Source organism: Rhamphochromis sp. 'chilingali' (genome assembly GCF_963969265.1).
Source record: "Rhamphochromis sp. 'chilingali' genome assembly, chromosome: 15".
Classification (NCBI taxonomy): domain Eukaryota; kingdom Metazoa; phylum Chordata; class Actinopteri; order Cichliformes; family Cichlidae; genus Rhamphochromis; species Rhamphochromis sp. 'chilingali'.
This window is the reverse complement of record NC_137942.1, coordinates 29368596-29382327: the sequence shown is the minus strand read 5'-3', so window position 1 is coordinate 29382327 and position 13732 is coordinate 29368596. Positions and strand designations below refer to the sequence as shown.

At 44.3% G+C, this 13732-nt stretch overlaps 1 protein-coding gene across 1 annotated transcript; it reads right to left on the bottom strand.

Moving 5' to 3' along the window:
* Window positions 1-490: 490 nt before the first annotated feature.
* Window positions 491-12495, bottom strand: LOC308411798 (apoptosis-stimulating of p53 protein 2-like; the record flags this gene model as incomplete). The annotated part of the gene is made up of 12 exons (XM_080905824.1): window positions 491-532; window positions 915-1114; window positions 1604-1770; window positions 1968-2101; window positions 2289-2426; window positions 2532-3304; window positions 7187-7583; window positions 8844-8947; window positions 9250-9372; window positions 9516-9735; window positions 9904-10068; window positions 12484-12495. The coding sequence occupies 12 exons, from the start codon at window positions 12493-12495 to the stop codon at window positions 491-493; spliced, it is 2475 nt and encodes an 824-aa protein (XP_080761950.1).
* Window positions 12496-13732: the final 1237 nt, after the last annotated feature.

Here is a 13732-nt window from a genome sequence, read left to right as displayed (position 1 = left end):
TTTTGAAAAATCAAAAAATAACTTTTTTACCTGTTTTGTCCCTAATCTCAGGAATCGCTGAAATGCGAACTGCCAAGAAAAAGAATTGCATTTTTTTTTTAAATTTAAATTTAACCCTATTACAACTGTTGTGAAAATAATGCAGCATTTCATATAACACCATATCAACAGTCAAACATGGTGGTGGTAATGTGATGGTCTATGGCTGTTTTGCTGCTTGAAGACATGGACGACTGTAATTTGGAACCATGAAATCTGAAATGTTTAAGTGTGACAAATATGCAAAAAAGCTCCTGAGAAATCCAGATGAGGTTAAATCCTTTTCACATTCAATGAAAGATTGAGAAACATTTCCTTTTTTACATTTATTTTTTAAAAATCAACAACATCTGACTTTTTTTCCTCTACTATAAGAACCCAGAGGTTTATTCCCATGATGCACTTCTCTCGTGGAAACATGTAGTCCTCTGAAAGAGACACAAGCCGTCTTTTAGGCCAGGCTTCTTTGCCGGGGCTTAATCCTCAGATATAGCTGGGAATGAAAGATAGAGTTTCTCATTAAAACACCATTAAGATAACATTAAATACTGAAACGTCAAACTTAAGACTGTTAAGTAACAGGATTCTCAAAGCAGTTTTTAAATCTGATTAAAACATGTGATTTAAGGCCAACCTGAAGTAGCAACAGATTGGCAGACTAGACAGTTTAATTCCCGCACATTAGGAAATCTTACCGTCTTATTCTTTATTACATTTTTCTGATATTCTCCTGGGATGCTTTTTTACTTTAACAAGAAAGTTTTAAATGCTGATGTAATGGGACCCTAAACCCAGAAATCTGAACATTTCCTTATGAGTAGCTTCAGTCTAAAATGTTTATACAAGCTCTGCTAAATTTGGCATGGGCGGCTCACCCCCAGAAGGTTTCGGGGAATGTATCCCTCATGGTCACCGCATTGTGCCCACCACCACTCCGTTTCCACCTCATCCTCCCTTCTCAGCACTGTCATGCAGTCACCCTCACTGAAGCAAAGCTCGTCGTCACTCTGAGGCTTATAGTCCCACAGGGCATACACTACACCGTGATTCATCACACCCATCTTCTCCTGAACACCTAAAAAGACAAAAATAGATTAAAAGTTAATGAGTCTGATATTCTTTAAGCTTTTATGTGAAAATGTAATAACCTGAGACAAATTTAAACTACTTTAAGTCCAAGTCCATTTGCTGAAACACAAGCCTCACAAGTCTAGAAAACTTTTACAAAATTGATTTACTTCCTTGATATAACTGGTCTGAACCAAACCCCCTTAAAATGCATGAACCTATTCAACAGTCCTCAAAATCCAGGCAGATCACAACAAGATCCTTATGGCACCCAAGATCTTTTAAATCTCCTAAAGAACAATTAAGCAAATTCCAAACTCACCTGTAACCTGTACAGACACCCATCATAAATCAGTAAATCTCTTGTTGCTACAGAACACGCTCAACCCCTTGAAAGATTTGCGAAATTGTCCTTGAAATCAACAAATGTGTTATGAACTATGAGGCTTATCTCCCTGAACCCCTTTTGTTAATATGTTAACAGGTTTTGTCTCACCATAGAGGAACTGGGAGCACTGGACATAGCCATCTTCCATCTCTTCGCACTTGTCAGCAGCTGTCTGCATGTCACTATATGTTGTGGCGAATACAGCTGCTCCAGACTCGACAAGGAACTTACAGACCTGAACGTTGTTACAGGAGGCAGCACAGTGAAGGGGCGTCCTGGAGACACGAACAGAAGGAGAATGAGTAGTTAGTTAATAAGGACTGGTGCTGTGCCAAATTAATTTGTTTTCTTCCTACCATAGACAATGTAAAAGACAGACATAACATCCGGAAGTTATGTCCGGAGGTGTCACCATGGCTAAGTCCATCTTTTATACTGCCCATGTTTTCTACTGTTTCCTACATAGGCTCACCAGCCGTCACTGTCGGCAGCATTAACATTGACACCAAACTGAACCAAAAACTTGACAATCTCGGTGTGGCCGGCACAAACTGCGTTGTGCAGAGCTGTGATGCCCTCGTCGTTCGGCATACTAGGGTCATCCACCTGAAAGACACACAGTAACATACTGACCATATACCCTGGGGTGAAGAACAATTAAGGAATTTGCAAGTATAAATCTTTTTAGTGGATCTATAAAATAAGTATAGCAGTGTGTAGCTCCCACAATTTTTTGGTACATGTACAATGATAATAATGGGCTATTTTATTCTATTTGTTTTGTGTGACTCACATCATAGATAACCCTCTGGACAAGATCATATTCGCCCTCCAGAGATGAATCCAGTAGCAGGGCCAAAGGGTTGAACTTGACCCGCAAATTGTGGTTGGCTCGCTCTTTGCCAGCTTTATGGAGGTTTGATTTCTTACCCTAAGAAGAAAACAGAACTGCAATAAATTAGAAAAAAAATTGTGTTTGTATTTTAGGCAAACTGGATTTTTAATAACCTCTCAAAATCTGAGTCACCTCACTCACCGGCAGAACTGTGACCTGTCCTGCAACCTCTGGTGGCTGCAGGGGAACAGTATCATCTCCCTCTTCCAACTCCCCGCAGCTGGGGTAAGGTGGGGGTGGGTAAGGAGGGAACTCCTCTAGAAACGGTTCCTGGTGAGCTAAGGTTGATGGACATTTCTCTTTCTCCTTGTCCTTGTCTTCCAGCAGTGATAGCATGCAGTGGCAGGAAGTAGGATCAGAGATGGGTGAGCAAGGGGGTAGTGGGGGTGGGGTCAAACTTTTCTCAGGGAGTGGCTCTTTCAAGTCAGTTTCACTTTCATCCTGAACCCTGGCTACTCCATCTATGCCACCCATCCTGTCCTCATGAACTGTAGGCTGTATATGGATCCCTGCAGAATTAGCCGTCTCCATGGGGATGGTTTCCATAGCAACCAGAGTGGTTTTCTGGTAGAGCAGTTTCTGAATGTTGGGTCCTGCTGGGCCTTCGGGCTCTGTGATTGAGTTGCGTTTCTTCAGGGGTCGGGGTGCATGTTGCAGCCAGCGACGCAGATTATCCAGGTCAGCATCACTGGGGTTCCTGTGAGAGTTTGATATGAAGGGGAGGAGCTTGGTGGGTCTGAGCGGGCAAGGGATACTGTGTTCCGCTGTTTCTCCTCCGATACCTTCAGTGTTACCTGGGCAACTGTTGTCAGCTTCACTTCCGTCAGGTGCACAAAATTCAGAATTGAAGGAATGGTTTTCTGAGCTGATTGATTGCTGCCTGCTGCTGGCTGGAAGGACTGGTTTTCCATACACTAAGAAAAGAAAGAGAATACATGGATTCACAAGACATTTCTCACAGCAAGCTCTATTTGACCTCCATTAAACAAAAGCACAGATTACAAATTACATGTTTGATTATTGTTTGGGGTGAGAGGAAAAAAAACTCCCCCAAAAAACTTCATTATTGATAGATAAGTACCTGTTTTTCCTAAATACTGATACTGAAAAAGCTTGCTTTGCCAATAAACTACAAAGCAAAGGCAAATCAAGTGGTATCTAAATCAGTCCCTGACAACATGCCAGTAAATACCAGTCACAGCTGTTCCCTTCACCTCACATGGTGAAGTTTCCAAAATATAGTCTGAACAAGTACAACATCACAGAGGAAATGCTATCAAGTACTGGGCTATAAGTTTTATTTACATCCATCATGCAGGTATAATTAATGGAGTGAAATACTCCGTATTTTACTTCTAGGAGACAGGCTTATGGCCTGTATTTGTATAGTGCTTTACTAGTCCTTAAGGACCCCAAAGCGCTTTACACTACATTCAGTCATCCACCCATTCACGCACACATTCACACATATTGGTGATAGCAAGCTACATTGTAGCCACAGCCACCCTGCGCACTCCCGGCGCACTGACACAGGCGAGGCTGCCGGACACCGCGCCACCGGGCCTTCTGACCACCACCAGTTTTCTCTGTCAATCGTTCCTAGTTTAGTTATCTGTACAGGGAGTGCAGAATTATTAGGCAAATGAGTATTTTGTCCACATCATCCTCTTCATGCATGTTGTCTTACTCCAAGCTGCATAGGCTCGAAAGCCTACTACCAATTAAGCATATTAGGTGATGTGCATCTCTGTAATGAGAAGGGGTGTGGTCTAATGACATCAACACCCTATATCATGTGTGCATAATTATTAGGCAACGTCCTTTCCTTTGGCAAAATGGGTCAAAAGAAGGACTTGACAGGCTCAGAAAAGTCAAAAATAGTGAGATATCTTGCAGAGGGATGCAGCAGTCTCAAATTGCAAAGCTTCTGAAGCGTGATCATCGAACAATCAAGCGTTTCATTCAAAATAGTCAACAGGGTCGCAAGAAGGGTGTGGAAAAACCAAGGCGCAAAATAACTGCCCATGAACTGAGAAAAGTCAAGCGTGCAGCTGCCAAGATGCCACTTGCCACCAGTTTGGCCATATTTCAGAGCTGTAACATCACTGGAGTGCCCAAAAGCACAAGGTGTGCAATACTCAGAGACATGGCCAAGGTAAGAAAGGCTGAAAGACGACCACCACTGAACAAGACACACAAGCTGAAACGTCAAGACTGGGCCAAGAAATATCTCAAGACTGGTTTTTCTAAGGTTTTATGGACTGATGAAATGAGAGTGAGTCTTGATGGGCCAGATGGATGGGCCCGTGGCTGGATTGGTAAAGGGCAGAGAGCTCCAGTCCAACTCAGACGGCAGCAAGGTGGAGGTGGAGTACTGGTTTGGGCTGGTATCATCAAAGATGAGCTTGTGGGGCCTTTTCGGGTTGAGGATGGAGTCAAGCTCAACTCCCAGTCCTACTGCCAGTTTCTGGAAGACACCATCTTCAAGCAGTGGTACAGGAAGAAGTCTGCATCCTTCAAGAAAAACATGATTTTCATGCAGGACAATGCTCCATCACACGCGTCCAAGTACTCCACAGAGTGGCTGGCAAGAAAGGGTATAAAAGAAGAAAAACTAATGACATGGCCACCTTGTTCACCTGATCTGAACCCCATTGAGAACCTGTGGTCCATCATCAAATGTGAGATTTACAAGGAGGGAAAACAGTACACCTCTCTGAACAGTGTCTGGGAGGCTGTGGTTGCTGCTGCACGCAATGTTGATGGTGAACAGATCAAAACACTGACAGAATCCATGGATGGCAGGCTTTTGAGTGTCCTTGCAAAGAAAGGTGGCTATATTGGTCGCTGATTTGTTTTTGTTTTGTTTTTGAATGTCAGAAATGTATATTTGTGAATGTGGAGATGTTATATTTGTTTCACTGGTAAAAATAAATAATTGAAATGGGTATATATTTGTTTTTTGTTAAGTTGCCTAATAATTATGCACAGTAATAGTCACCTGCACACACAGATATCCCCCTAAAATACCTAAAACTAAAAACAAACTAAAAACGACTTCCAAAAACATTCAGCTTTGATATTAATGAGTTTTTTGGGTTCATTGAGAACATGGTTGTTGTTCAATAATAAAATTATTCCTCAAAAATACAACTTGCCTAATAATTCTGCACTCCCTGTATTTCTAGCCTAGGTTGTCTGGTATCTGGTCCTGTTCATGCCTGGTCTCACCTCAGTGTCCTCAGTGTAATGACAGGATTTCTGCGAGCAGTTTTGTAGAAATGGTGTCTAAAGGACCACTGATGGTTTTTTATAAAGTAATTATTGAAGTTAACTCAGGAAGATCAATTGGAGAAAAAGAGACAAAATAAATATCAGTGGTTCTGAAAGTACATGATGTTACATCTGTGAGATTGTTATGAGTAATTTTTTACTGCTGATCTGCACTGTGTTGGCACATGACATTGAAGAAGACAACGGGATGAATAATATCCTTAAATTAAGGATATAATTCCTCCCCTTGTACACTTTCAGAAAGACATCTGCTGTGATGAAATCTATTCCTCACTGCTGTGTAATCCATTATTGTAGATTGAAATGTTATTAGTAAACGATCAGACAAAACAGGGTTTTCAGGAAATACTGTTAACTGTTCAGTTTCGATCCCATATGTCATAACAAGATCTAGTGTATGATTAAAGTGGTGGGTGGGTTATTTTTTCATTTTGAATACAACGGATTAAATGCATGGATGATAAAATCACCTACAATAATTATCCTATCCGAGCTGAGCACTAAATCAGATAAAAATTCTGAGAAAACAGCCAGAAACCACGAGGCCCAAGTGAACAATAACAAATAAAGCTGTTTGTGTGGCTGTAATTTCAAATAAATTACAACTCTGCCTGTGTCTTTGGTTGATTAATAAGCTGGAGTGGAAGATTGCTGTCACACCCCGACTTATATTATTTAATAATAGACACTATTTTACTCTTTGGTGCATTTGTGGATACTATGTTTTTCTTTTGTTGTTATTTTTTATGTTTAAGTCATTATTTTGCTGATTTTTGGTTTGTTTTTTCTTGGTTTGGGAACAGACACAGTCTCTAAGGGGTTTTGGGGGATAACAGGGGGAGAGAAGCTGTGGAGAGGCGTGTAAGACTGCGACTCTGCTTCCTGATCCCAACTCTCGATAGTCACGCTTTTTTTGTGGGGGGGAAATTATTAGAGACATGGACAGTTTGGTGGTGTGGTGGTGTGAAGAGTGGAGAGGCCAAGGTACTAGTCAGTCGGCTACGAGCTAAGCTAAGGTAGTGAGTCCCTAAAGATGAATGAATACTTTGAATATAATTAGCAGGTTATTCAACAGAAAGTGTGCTTTGGATAAAGCATTTAAGGATTACACTATGTAATAATATAAGTTTTTAGATCAAATTTGAATCGAAATAAGCTACAGAAAACACCACTGTGTGCTGTAACAGGAACAGGAAGTGATGCTCTACCCCAAGACCAAGTGTTGGCAAGTTTGTCGCACACACCTTATTTTTCTGCAACGATGTAAATGCAAAAGCCTCTCCCCTGTTGACTGAATTTTGGTGTTTTGGTGAAATTTTTTAAATTCATATTTTTCTACTAAGACATATACTACATTTTGGTGAATAAGGAGGACCAGTGCTTCCAAGGACCAATCTTACACTGATCAAAATAATCAGAAAAATCCTTTTGGCCATAATTGTGCAGCCCTATCTTAACAGGAAGAGTATTCTAATACACGGGCAATCGTATCAGTGGATTACCTCGGGGCTGGCTCCGAGGCAGTGTTCCTTGGCCACTGTGTTGGTATCCCTTCCCCAGTGTAGCCTGCTGGGTGTACATCGAGTAGATTAAGGAAGCCGCCAGGGTCTGAGGTTTCTGAAGCACAGGTGGGGGACAATCAGAGAGTTCTGGGGTGTAGGGTCGCACAGCAGCAGCTGGAGGACTCTCCTGCTTGTTGGGCAAAGGGAGGGTGTTGCTATGACTGGATAGAATTCCTGGAGCCCTGAGGGGGGCCCCAACTGGCTTCACCTTACCTGGGAAGGTGCCAGTGTTATAGGGGGCTTTGGAGAAGGCTGACAGGCCAGAAGATCGGAATGGTTTGGGCTTGCTGGGAACTGGAGGAGGTGCTGTCAACTTGGAAAGACTTTTGGATGAGACCTGAAAGTAAAATATAGCAAACGTGGAAACACAGGGTTATACTCAGAGATTGATGATATAACTGCAAAATACAGAAAATGAAGCAATAAATCAAATATCAAAATGAGCTGAAATGTAAAATGGCTTTACATTAAAATTGTAAGTGCTCAGCAGCTATTAACCGGTTTGAGTTTGACTTTTCATATTTAGCCTTACAATTATTGTACCGTAATTGTCGGGCTATAAGCCGCTACTTTTTGCACAAGCTTTGAACCCTGCGGCTTTTAGTCAGGTGCAGCTTTTCTATGGATTGTCCATGATTTTTGTGATATCGTAAGAGGATTTGTTTTGTTTGTTCCGCTGTTGTACGGCACTACGTTGCCTGGCGAAAGGGCATGTGATCAGACACACAGTATCGGGGTTCAAGAGTTGTATGTTGGTCACATGTCCGTCCGCCAGGCAACGTAGTGCCGTACGAAGTAGCGCGAAAAACAAACTTCAAAGTAGCACTACGCGTTCAGCGGGAGGCGTGGATGATGAGCGGCGATAAACTTGCGAAAAGCAGGTTATGCTCAACTCCACCGGTGGATTCTGACAGCGTGGAAAAGTGTGAAAACATCCACGATCACCAACGGATTTCGAAGGGCTGGACTGCTGCATGATGGAGAGGAGGACACCGCCACGGCCCTTCTGAGGGTGTTCGACTCTGACACTGACAACGAGGATTTGTTTGGTTTTGAAAGTGACAACAAAGGAGAGAAGCTGAGAGTGGATGACGAAGCCACCCTGAGCCTGTTCGTTTCCGACACTGGAGAAGAGGACTTTGGTGGTTTTAGTGCGCAGGAAGAAGAGAAAGATGGTGGTGAATGACTGACTTTTCTTCTTGTTAAAGCCGTGTCACTGCACCTGAGCCTAAAAGGTAGTCCGAAGCTATTTTTCTGGTGTGCTGTAGGTTATTGTTATGTACTACATTTCTTACTCATTTATGAAGCACAGTATATGTTTCGTACTTGTAATTACCGCTACTTGTACATATACCTAAAAAGTTATGCAAATATGTACCCATAACTTGTTTTTCAAAATATTAATAAAAGGGGTGTGTCTCCAAACAGCCATCTCTTTCCTGACAATTCGCTTTGTGCATATTCTCTTACATATGATAAGTCAACATTGAAACACCTGCGGCTTTTAGTCAGGTGCGGCTAATGTATGTACAAAACAGGATTTTCTCCTGATTTTAGCTGTATGAGATGTAGAGACTAAATGGAAGCCCACTGATACCTGATTGTCCCTGAGCAGGTTCTCTGTGGAACGATTAGATCGTGAGGGGATGGGAGGAGGAATGTCGGACCCAGAGTAGCTCTTGTCTATGGCGGTCTCACCACCTAGAAAAGAGAAAGTAACTCTAACATCCATGGGACTTTGTTTAAACAATTTTCTATCTCCCAGATCTCATTCCTTCTATTCTCAGGTTGATTAGCCTGTCATTTGTACATGGTATTCTATGAATGCATGGATAGACCATCCTTAAATTAGGTTTTCAGTGAATGTCTCAATGTCTCAAAGAATCAGCGTGCCTGAACGTTTATGTGTCAGATTAGAAATGTAGTAACAAATGATTGTAAAGGCATAGAAAGTTTAAATCCTCTTTCTGCAAAAGGTAAAACAGAAACAGGACCTAACTGACCTGAGTTGCGGCAGCTTAGACTCGACATGCGAGGCAGAGTGGAGGCATGCTCGTAACCCCTACTGGATTCGGAAAATGAGCTTTCCCAGTCAAAGATCTTGCTTGTTTTTAAGGTGTTGAAACCTGTGAGGCAGAGATAACTACATCAAGTAGAGTTTTGGTACTAGAAATAGAAGTGACTAACTCAGACTCAAATAGTGTTTCAGCATGCTAGGACAGACTCAAAACATAGAAAAATATATTTCTTACATCACGGAAACATGTACCTGAGGCTGGTTTGACAGGCCTAGGAGGTGGCTTCAGTGATGAATCAGCCATGGGCAGGGTGACAGTGCCATCTGGGTATGCTGGCTTCACCAGAATCTCCTGGCGGACCGGCACAGGTGGCCCCTGAGAGCTTGATGTGGAGGATGACTGGATGTACGGCCCCACCGCTGCCACTCTGGAGCCCATGCTATATTGTGGGGCTGTACAGTCTGAAGCCACCTAGAGTGAGCAGAAATGTTTGACTGCTGCAGCCTTTTCGATCAGTACTTGTATATTAAGCAAACAACAACAAAGCAAAAATAAATGTTTTGTACAAAAAACAAACAAAAAAACCTTGAAATTGTAGAAATCTACTTTTGCTGATATTTTTTTCCTATATAAACTCACTGGCTGGTTCTCATTCTGCTGCAAAGCAGCCTTTTTCTTCCAGAGCCGTTCCCGGAGTTCAACCAACCGACGGTCCATCGCAGCTACTTCCAAGTTCCTTTTGTTCAAGCTGTCTCTCTGCTGCTGCAGCCTGCCACTATGATCCTGATTCAGCTTGTTTCTTAGCTGTTTGGAAAGGAGGGGGTGAGAAGTCAAAGTATGATTGAAAACCAACAGAAAAAATATTGTCTAGAATAATTTATTAGACACTAGGTTTAACCTCCTAGCAACTGTAGCTGGAAGTACTAACAGTGTGAGATAGAGGTATGTACAGCCTGATATCAAATCACTCCCTATATCAGTGGTTCCCAAGCTTTTTTTGCTTTTACGTTTAGTAAACAATTAAACAAATACAAGTTCACTCAGCAGCCGCGGAGCAGAAGCCAGGGGGAGTTGCAGTGACGCGCCCGTGAGCTCCGCCGGCAGCCAGCTGTGCCTGAGTGACCGAGCCCCGGGCCGAGAGGCCGGGGGCACCCCACCTCCGAAGTGGTCCGAGCGAGCCCCAGGTTCCAGGCCCCGATAAGCGGCCGCCAAGGAGTGAGCCGGTGTGTACCTGGATGCCCACCCCCAGACACAAAGAACCACCAACGCACCGACACCTGAGGGAGTCCGCCACTGGCAGGGGAAGTGGTGGTGGGTGGAGATAGGCCTCCAAACCTTGGAGGGCCTGAGGTGTCCCCAGAGAGGTGGTGTCTGATACCCAACCTGACATATAGACACAGACATACAGGCACACACAGACACAAACATCCATTCCCCCCCTCATGCTCTCATATACACTCACTCCACACTCAACCAACGTGGAGACAGACATAAAGAGACGCTGTACACACGATCACACTCCCCAAGCGTACTCTACAAACCGGGTCTAGGTACCCTTGCCCCTGGTGGGGGGAACTGCACCCAGACCCAGGTGGTGTTACCCTTTTCCCTGAGGTGGGGAGAGGCAGACCACCCCGACTCCGTAGCAGCAGGGAGGCCCCACTCCTCCCCAGTCGGACGGCCAACTCCTCCTAGCCCTCCCGCTCCAGCAGGCCGCAGAGAATGGGGGTGGGAGAAGACTCCAAACCTCCCTCCACCCGCTCATTGTAGTGTTGATGCATGTGTGTTCTAAGGTGCAATTAAAACCCAGGAGGGCATGGAGCTACCTGCCAAGGAGCAGCAGGTAAGCGCATAGTCCCTCCTGATAGCCCTCAATGTCTAAGTGTATTTAAAATTGAGAGGTGGGCAACGACGCCAGGGGTGAGGTGTACACCCTGATGGTAATATGGACTCCGTGATTGTGCCCACCCCCAAGATCCTATATGTATGTGTAATGAGAGTGTGAATAATGTGAATGTCTAAGTTGTGGGATAAAATTGAGGCAGAGGCAGCCGGAAGGGGACAGAGGGGGGGGGGGGGGGGTAGCCTCCTCTGCACCCTGGTGACATACCCCTACTCCAAGGCCCTACATGTGTGGGTGGTTGTGGTGGAGCGGGAAGAGGGAGGCAGCTGGAGATGGGGAGGGAAGGAAGGGAGGGGCAGGTAACCCCTCCCTGGGGCCAGCTCCCCCGCTGACCCCAGTAGGCACCCCCATACTCCGCGACCCACCAGGGAAAGGGGGCCCAGGCCCATCCAGACCGGGGCCCAGTGCAGCAGCGCCTCCCGGCCCCACAGAGCCCGGGACAGTCCACCCAACCCCACCACAGAGAAAACTGCACCCACCCCACCATCCACTCATCTTCCAGTCTACATAAGACAGTAAACGCCCAGGCTGAGATCTTCCTCCACCTCTCCTGTATCTTCCCCTCCTGCAGAGAAAGTCCCTTGTCCATCAGGGAAGTGACAGACAAGGTAAGCGACCCATGTTGTAGGTGACGTCAGACGCCAGAGATTTTGGCGGAGAAAAAAAAAGCAAATGGTAGCATAGAGTTTAACAAAGGTTTTTCAAGCTTCAGTATTACCAAATATACTAATCAATTGTCATATAACTAACATCATCTGTCCTATCACCTTTATCACCCTGGATGACAACGGGGAGAGTTTAGACGCTCTCCAAGATTACATCGACCGCTGTTTTCAAGATTTAGTAATGAAGAAGGCCCTGAGTGCATCTTCCCCGGCTAAAACTGAGACGCCGTCATCGAAGAGATGTCGCCCAGCAGACTCCCCCGGTACATCATCGCCTGCCGGCAAAGACATCACAGACATCCTGGAGTCAATCGACAAGCGATTGTCCAGTTTCGATGCGAGGCTGGCCCTGGTGGAGATCTTACACCGGGAATCTAAATCTCTGAGAGAATCCCTGGAATTCAGCCAGCAGCAGGTGGAAACGCTTGCCGCTGAAAATGCCACGCTACGGGAGTCGGTTAAATCTCTCACCGATAACGTGACCCAGCTAAACATTGAAAATAAAAAAATAAAAGAATCCGTTATCAATCTACAAGCCCGTAGCATGAGAGATAATCTTGTGTTTTCTGGTATTCCAGAATCTGCCGGAGAGGACGCAGAGGCAACGGTGAAAAGCTTCATTAAAATCCACCTGAAGCTGCCGGAGGACACCGTAAAGAACATCGATTTCGATAGAGTGCATCGCTTGGGGGGCGTGCGGTCGCGGACCGGGAGACCACGGCCTATTGTGGCCAAATTCGGTCAATTCAAACAAAAGGAACAGGTGAAGAGTCGCGGCAGAGAGCTGAAAGGAACTGACTTCAGCGTGAACGACCAGTTCCCCAAAGAGATCCTGGAACGACGCAAGGTCCTGTTCCCAGTTCGACGTAGCTTTATCCAGAAAGGCTCCCGTGCTGTCATCGCCGTGGACCGGCTCTACGTGGACGGACAGCTCTACAGCGACCCCGGCACCACACCGTGGTTATATTGACTGCACTCCAGATAAGAACCCGCTACACTCTTTTCTTATTCATTCACACTCTCTCCTTTAACATGAGTTTAACCTAGTAATATCAATATGATGTCATAGCAGATATAACACCGTCACCCTCCGTCATTGCTTTAATTGGAATGTTTCCGTTTCGTTTCTTTTTTTTTGGTGTTGCTCACAGTTCATGTGGTTTCTTTCTTTCTCTTGTCTTTCACTGCTGTGATCACCCACTTCCCCACTCACCTACAAACAACACCCTCTATTTCTCCATATTTTCACACCACGATCACGCAAACACATCAGCTCAATGGCAGCACATTCACAACAGCCTCACAGCACGCACAGATTTGCAGGACACATAACACAAGCCACGCTTGTTCATATTAGTGAATATTCACACACATAGTCAGACTTATGGAGCCTCTCACCACACTTCTTTTTCTCTTTCTATTTTACAAACAAGTGATGTTTCCACATCCTCTCCACCTGTCTAAACGAAACACCCAGCGTACATCATTAGACATACACACACAATTATGGGCATGCTGAGGTTTGTCACATGGAATGTAAATGGAGCTGGCTCCAGAGGAAAGAGGTTAAAGATATTTAACCAGCTTAAAAAACTACAGGCTACTACAAAACTACAGATGTTGTTTTATTACAAGAAACTCACAAACCTGTCACAGGTTTAAACGAACTTAAAACACCTGAGTTTCCTAACGTGTTTGCAGCCTGTTATAATTCTAGACAACGGGGAGTAGCAATTTTAATACATAAAAATGTTAATTTTACAGTACTCGATACAGTTATAGATCCAGAGGGTAGATTTCTAATTATTAAACTATCAATATTGAACAAAAAACTATGTATTGTAAGTATATATGGTCCAAATGTTGATGAACCCTCATTCTTCCACGGATTTTTTAGTGC